Source organism: Danio rerio, chromosome 14 (genome assembly GCF_052040795.2).
Source record: "Danio rerio strain M-AB ecotype USA chromosome 14, GRCz13ab, whole genome shotgun sequence".
NCBI lineage: Eukaryota > Metazoa > Chordata > Actinopteri > Cypriniformes > Danionidae > Danio > Danio rerio.
Window position 1 is genome coordinate 423,218 of NC_141034.1, and position 7,459 is coordinate 430,676.

At 44.4% G+C, this 7,459-nt stretch overlaps 1 protein-coding gene across 4 annotated transcripts; it reads left to right on the forward strand.

Annotated features, from left to right (window-relative positions):
- The first annotated feature begins 375 nt into the window (after positions 1 to 375).
- On the forward strand, positions 376 to 6,307 carry LOC137489834 (uncharacterized). 4 transcript variants are annotated; one of them, XR_015507079.1, is made up of 7 exons: positions 376 to 489; positions 1,121 to 1,278; positions 1,942 to 2,210; positions 2,383 to 2,550; positions 2,689 to 2,799; positions 2,998 to 3,101; positions 3,352 to 6,307. XR_015507079.1 is itself a non-coding variant. In XM_087281183.1 (7 exons), the coding sequence occupies exons 1-7, from the start codon at positions 399 to 401 to the stop codon at positions 3,388 to 3,390; spliced, it is 915 nt and encodes a 304-aa protein (XP_087137309.1). In that variant the 5' UTR covers positions 376 to 398; the 3' UTR covers positions 3,391 to 6,307. The 4 variants fall into 4 exon arrangements, 2 of the variants coding, with proteins under 2 accessions (XP_087137309.1, XP_087137310.1); XR_015507080.1 differs by having other exon boundaries at positions 1,124 to 1,278; XM_087281183.1 differs by having other exon boundaries at positions 3,023 to 3,101.
- Positions 6,308 to 7,459: the final 1,152 nt, after the last annotated feature.

The window sequence follows — 7,459 nt, forward strand, 5'->3', positions numbered from 1 at the left end:
GAGTTTCTCCATAAAACGTGCAGAATAATCCTGTTTTGGTTTTGACATCAGATTATTTTGTTTATCCCCTTGGCAGATTGTTTTTCTTGTTTAAGGTAAAACTCTTTATTTTGACTCATTATTTTGTCTATAATCTAAAGAGAAATCACCACAAACCTTTCACACAGTTAAAGCTTTCGCAACAAACCAAGAAGCTCTAACAAAAGAGCATCCCCAAAATAAACGCTGGTCAGTGTAATATGAGCAGGTCGAGGTGTGTGTGTGTGTGTGTGTGTGTGTGTGTGTGTGTGTGCTTGTGTGTGTTTCTGTATATTCGGCGTTTCTTCGCTCTGCAGCGCGACGCGTCCTTCATCTTCATCCTCCTCGTGTTTCAGTAGTGAGCGCTCTGACTGGAGGTGATGAGGAGGTTTTTCAGGGTGGACAGAGATGAAGATTTCGGCCAGATTCAGTATCTCACCGCTAAATGCATCCGACTGTCTCAGGAGAAAGGTAAGAGTCCGTTTCCACAGGACAAACTATCGGGAAAGCTTAAGAAAATCCTATTTCACACTTTCAAGAATGCGTCAAGACTTTGAATCTGAATCTACTGTGACAAAAAGACCGCAAAAACACCGAACATATACGCACTTTTTGATGATTTGTGTATTTATACTGTGAATTCTTGCATTTCTAATACGTGTTTCATCATTAATAGTCATTTTGAATGAATATTTTACATGTTAATCTGTAGTTTATGTATGGTTTTATGTAGTTATTTTCTTCTCTCTTCCTCCAATGTGCTCACTATCGCGGAGTTGTTTGACATTCTCGACTTCTGCCTCTTTTTTTGTTGTTGTTCTCTAAATGTTAATAAAAAATAGAACAACATCTAGCGCAGATCCTCCATGCTGACTGAAATATTCCTCCTGGACATGTTTTATACCGTTTCTCAGTTGAATAAACATCATCAGCGCATCGAAACAGAAAACGCTCCTCATGCGTGTGTAGCTTTTCATGAATTAACGTTTATAGAGCGTTTGTTTAAGGTTGTCTCAATGTTCTTTAAATGTTAACGCTTGTGTGAGCAAGTAAGTGTGTTTACATGTATGTGTGTGTGTTCATGTGTGTGTGTGTGTCACAGCAGTGCTGCAGCAGGAGCTGCTGGTGTCCGCTGAGCGTCAGCAGGCCCTGCAGGCTCAGATGGAGGTTCTGGCGGTGTGTGTGCGTCAGAAAGAGCAGCTGAATGTTGAGCTGAACATCAAATATGAGCAACTTCAGGAGCGCTTCCAGCAGCAACTGGTACACAAAACAACAACACACACATTCATGAGATAGACAGCAGGATAAATCTACAGCAGTGTGCTCCATGACAACATCAGGTTACACACACCTGTTAAGTAGAGCTAAATGGGTGGAGATCTGACTCCTCCTCTCTACATCTAGGGGCGGGGCTGTATATATATAATCATTCATTTTCTTTTGGGCTTACTATTAATCAGAGGTCACCACAGTGGAATGAACCGCCAACTATTCCAGCATATGTTTTACACAGCGGATGCCCTTCCACACACACACACACACCCTTATACACCACAGCCAATTCAGTTGATCAGTTCCCCTATAGCGCATATGTTTGGACTGTGGGGGAAACCGGAGCACCCGGAGGAAACCCACGCCAACACGGGGAGAACATGCAAACTCCACACAGAAACACCCACTGACCCAACTGGGACTCAAACCGGTGACCTTCTTGCTGTGAGACAATCATTTTACCCACTGTGCCGCCATATATATATATATATATATATATATATATATATATATATAAATGTGTGTGTTTGAGTGTGTGTATGTATGTGTTGTTTGTGTGGGGGTGTTATGTGTGTATGTATGTTATGTGTGTGTATAAACATGTATAAATGCGCATGTGTGTGTGTGTGTGTGTGTGTGTGTGTGTGGCAGAGGCAGGCAGATGTCCTCCAGCAGTGTGTGTTGTCGGTGACGGAGGACAGGTGTAGGGATGCGTCTCTTCTGGGTCTGCAGCTGGAGCAGGTGAGCTGTGACCTACAGCAGATGCAGAGTTCAGAGGCGAAGCTGATGGGCCTGGTGGACGAGCTGCACCAGGAGGCCCAGCTCAGAGCACAGCAGGCAGAGGTCCTGCAGGCGCAGCTCCACCTGGAGGCTCAGTCAAAGACGCAGACTATAGAGGAGCTGGAGACGCAGCTGAACAGGTGAGAAAGCAATCTGTAAAGCCAGTTGCTGCATCCCTTAAACGATGAGTTTATTTGAGTTGAACACACGCCCCCTGGTGGTGAAAACCATATTGCGGCTTTAATATCTCACCATCTTGCTCATTTTTGTTAAATTCACACTTAACGTGGAACATCGCATCACTTTCGATAGTAAAGCACGAGAGCTGGCGGAGCTGCAGATTTCCCATGATGCCGTGCTGCAGGATGTGTGTATTCAGCGTGGCGCCCACCAGAGGACACTGGAGGAACTGCGGCGCACGGCGGATCAGTGTGAGTGGGTGTGTGAGCAGCAGCGGCGCTGGATGAGCTGCGTCAGGAGGTCAGAATAACACACACACACACTGATGCTTGTGTTTTTGTATATAATTGTGTGTATGTCTGTGTGTTTTTTCTCTATGTGTGTCTTTGTGTGTGTGTGTGTGTGTATATGCATATGTCTGTTTGTGTGTGTGTGCAGGTTTAAGGACTGTCTGTCAGGTGAGAAGGAGTCCCTGGAGCTGCAGGTGAACAGGTTACAGGTGGAGCTGGAGACGGTCAGGAGGAGCGAACACACTGAACACTGCAGCAGGTCTCACACACACACACACACACACACACACACACACACACACACACACACACACACACACACACACACACAGAGAGACACATAGTTCTTTTAAATGCGCATAAGGACCAAGGTGTGTTAATTTTTTCTTTTATGGTAGACAAGGAAATGTAAATCAAGTGTTTGGGTGTGTGTGTGTCGTGTGTGTGTGTTATGAAGTCAAACCCAGGTGTGTTTCTGACAGGTGGGATGAGGAGCTGCAGACTGAAGCAGAGCGATGGAGAACACTGTATGAGGATCTGCTGAAGCTCACCACACAGCAGGTACATGGAGACACACACACATACACGGACATGCATACACACACACACACACACACACTGACAAACATGGACACGCATGAAAACATACATTCATACACACAAAGACATGCATGCATACAAACACATTTATGTGCTCAAAAACACACACATACACACAAATACAAACACAAACAGGGACACACACACATACACACATTTCATGGTTTTTATGTAAAGCTCTTTTGTTTTAATGTTTTTGTGTCTTTGCCAGGGCCAACAGGCATCAGTTGGACACCTCAAACCCCCATGAGGATCGACACACACACACACAAACACACACACACACACACGCTCAGTTTTAATGGGTAAAGTTTAGAAGGGATACAGCTGCAGATACTCGCATCATTCATTCATTTTCCTTCAGCTTAGTCCTTCATTTATCAGGGGTCGCCACAGCGAAATGAGCCACCAACTACTCTGGCATATGTTTTACACAGTGGATGCCCTTCCAGCTGCAACCCAGCACTGGGAGACACCCATACACACTTATATACTATGGCCAATTTAGTTCATCAATTCCCCTATCGCACCTGGAGGAAACCCATGCCAACATGGGGAGAACATGCAAACTCCAAACAGGAACACCAACTGACCCAGCCGGGACTCAAACCAGCAACCTTCCAAGGCCACAATGCTAACCACTGAGCCTACTTGCATAAATATAGCATCATTTTTGTGACATTGTACAACAATTATATGTATATATTTACAGTACTGTAAGGGTTGGGCTTAAGTTTGGGGTAGACCTTAATAAAATACTGTTTACTGGGTAATTTAATAAATGATACGAGTATATTACTGCTTTTACACTGTGAAGATTGGGGTAGATGTTAATAAAATGTATTTAATTCAAATTTTAAGGGTATTGTAATACATAATCTAAACTATATGATAACAATAATATTAATTCCTGCTTTTCTGGGCACTCAAAGCGCTTTACACACATTGAGGGGAATCTCCTCATCCTCCACCAGTGTGCAGCATCCACTTGGATTAGGCGACGGCAGCCATACTGCACCAGACTGCACACCAGCTGATTGGTGGAGAGGAGACAGAGTGATGAAGACAGTGATGATATGGGGATGGTCAGGAGGCCATGATGGACAGAGGACAGTGGGCAGATTTGGCCAGGATGCCAGGGTTAAACCCCTACTCTTTTTCCAAGGATATCCTGGGATTTTTAACGAGCACAGAGAGTCGGGACCTCGGTTTAACATCTCATCCGAAAGACAGAATGGTTCACTTGTATCGCTTGTTGCAAAAATGTTTTCAATTATTTTCTTAAATTCATGAATGAAAATATACAATTACAATCAGGAGATCAATATAAGAGAGATACAAGAGAGGGAAAATACAAGTGACATTAACAGCAGGTAATGTCACCTGTAAATAAACAGGGGAAAATAAACAGGGGGGCTAATAATTCTGACTTCAACTGTAATAACAAAAATCGGACACATTTTTTGTTGTTGCACATACAGAAGGATTTAAGCAGTCAACTTCAATCAGAAAATGTGGAAAACAAAAATTCCTAACAAAATAAAAACGATAAAGTCTTCAGATTCATGTGCAAAATCTATGTAATAATAAATAATTTATTTTAAACTTAAAGATAGGAGGAGTGTTTAAATAATAATGCAAGTCAAACCAAAACTTCACACATTCACACATACAAAATAAAAGTTTTACAGTTTCATCATCCTTACCACAAACTGGAGAACGACTCGGAATATCAACATATTTGTAAATAAATGAGATTTTTATTGCAGTATTTTAAAATGCCTTTATTTTTATTAGGAAGAAAGTATTTATAAGGCAACAACCAAGCTTTTCTCCAGTCTACATTATTAACTAATGCAACCCAACAGAATCTGCCTCACAGAACAATACGATGACTTTGCTGAGGAATTAAATGGATCTGTTCATTCATTCATTTCCTTTTCGATTTATTCCCTTAATTAATCAGGGGTCGCCACAGTGGAATGAACCGCCAACTTATCCAGAATGTTTTACTCAGCGGATGCCCTTCCAGCTGCAACCCATTACTGGGAAACATGCATACATTCTCATTTACACACACACACACTCGTACACTACGGCCAGTTTAGTTGATCAATTCCCCTAAAGCGCATGTGATTGGACTGTGACCCAGCCGGGACTTGAATCAGTGACCTTCTTGCTGAGAGGTGATTGTGCTACCCACTGTGCCACCGTGATGCATAAATGATTATGTTTATTATTTTAATGTATTGTATATGACTATTGCCCAGATGCATTACACCAGTGGGGATATCTCTACGAACAGTATTAGAATCTCTGAAGTGAGTAGGAAAGTCACGAACAGTCATAAAGCGTTCATAACACAGTAAGTTCCCCAAATCATCAAGTACAGAAAATAATCACTTGTAACAGCAACTGCTGGCTGCTGGGATTGACGTCATTTTTGGAAGGCGCGTGCTGCTGGCTCTGACGTCACTCTCGGAACACGCGCGGGTTCTTTTAAACCGTCATTTCTCTGTCGGATTATCAAACTTGCATTCCAGTTTACTGCTGTTCACACTGTTTCCCAGCGCGCGATGGCGAAGACGATTGCGAGAACTGCGAGGTCCATCGCGGCCCAGATAAACGAGTGCTGCTCCTACATCCACAGCAAATACCAGCAGCTGCAGGCCTTCCGCCGACAAGTCAAACGGAGGACCAGACCCAAGCACTGGGACTGGATAGAAGACTTCGAGCTCGAGCACGAGCTGCGCTTCCCCACCCGCGGGCCCCGGAGCCTGCTGAAGCTGCGGAACCTGCAGCGCTTCCTGCGGGAAACCGAGCAGAACTGGTGGGACTTTCGGCCTCCGCGGGTGCCCGGGAGACCGCACCGCGTGTTGCGGATAAACCTGCGGGACCGGCCGATCAAAGCCCTGCTGAGCACCGAGCTTTTCCCTCCGAAGCCCGTAGACCGCACCGAGAGACACTACTGCCGGAAACTGCTGCTGATGGAGCGGCCGCTGGAGATCAGCTTACCGGCAGACGTACTGGAGGAGATCCGTGCGCTGGAGCATCTGGAGGAGGAGCAGGGGCTACCGCCACACCTGCACTGCTCATCCGGTCAGGAGGACTATTACTCCGCGGATGAAGAGTGAACTTTAATAAAGCATGAAAACATGTTCACATGAGTTCATGTGTCAGTCATTTTCTTTTCAGCTTAGTCCCTTTATTAATCAAGGGTCACCACAGAGGAATGAACCGCCAACTTATCCAGCATATACTTTACGCAACGGATGCCCTTCTAGCTGCAACCCAGTACTGGAAAACACCCACACACTCATTTACACTCATACACAGACAATTTAGCTTACCCAATTCCCTTTTAATATGTGTTTGTACTGCGGAGAAAACCCACACCAACACGGAGAACATGCAAACTCCATGTGGACTCAAACCAGCAACCTTCTTGCTGTGAGGTGATTGGGCTACCCACTGCGCCACCATGCTGCCCCTTCTATATGGTTAAAATGTTCTTCATTTATTTACTTATTGTCCTCCATCCTTTATTAGGAGTCACCACAGCGGAATGAACTGCCAAAATTCTGAATATTTTTCACTTTAGTTAATAGTAATAATTATAATAATAATAGTAATGTGTCCTCTGGTTCCTGAAGTGTACACAGTGTTATCTGGGGTCGCCACAGCGGAATGAACCGCCAACTTATCCAGCCTATGTTTTACACAGCGGATGCCCTTCCAGCTGCAACCTAGTACTGGGAAACACCCATACACTTCCATTCACACTCACTACTGACAATTTAGCTTACCCAATTCCCCTGCAGCGCATGTGTTTGGAGAAACCGGAGCACCCGGAGGAAACCCACATGGGAAACCCCATATGGAATCTGAGGATGCAACCAAATAAACCCTAAACCCAGCCCTCACAGTAAATGTGCAAAATGTAATGTAAAACCAAGTACGCCAAGTGAAATGAAGTACACCATGTATTATTCATATTATATATTAAATAATACCAAATACAATAACGCATGCGCATCTTTACATACACTCACCGGCCACTTTATTAGGTACACCTTACTAGTAGAGTGGCACCACCGGTGTGCTCTTCTGCTGCTGTAGCCCATCCGCCTCAAGGTTGGCCGTGTTGTGTGTTCAGAGATGCTCTTCTGCAGAGCTCGGTTGTAACGAGTGCTTATTTGAGTTACTGTTGCCTTTCTATCAGCTGGAACCAGTCTGGCCATTCTCCTCTGACCTCTGGCCTCATCAACAAGGCATTTGCGTCCACAGAACTGCCGCTCACTGGAGATTTCCTCTTAGTC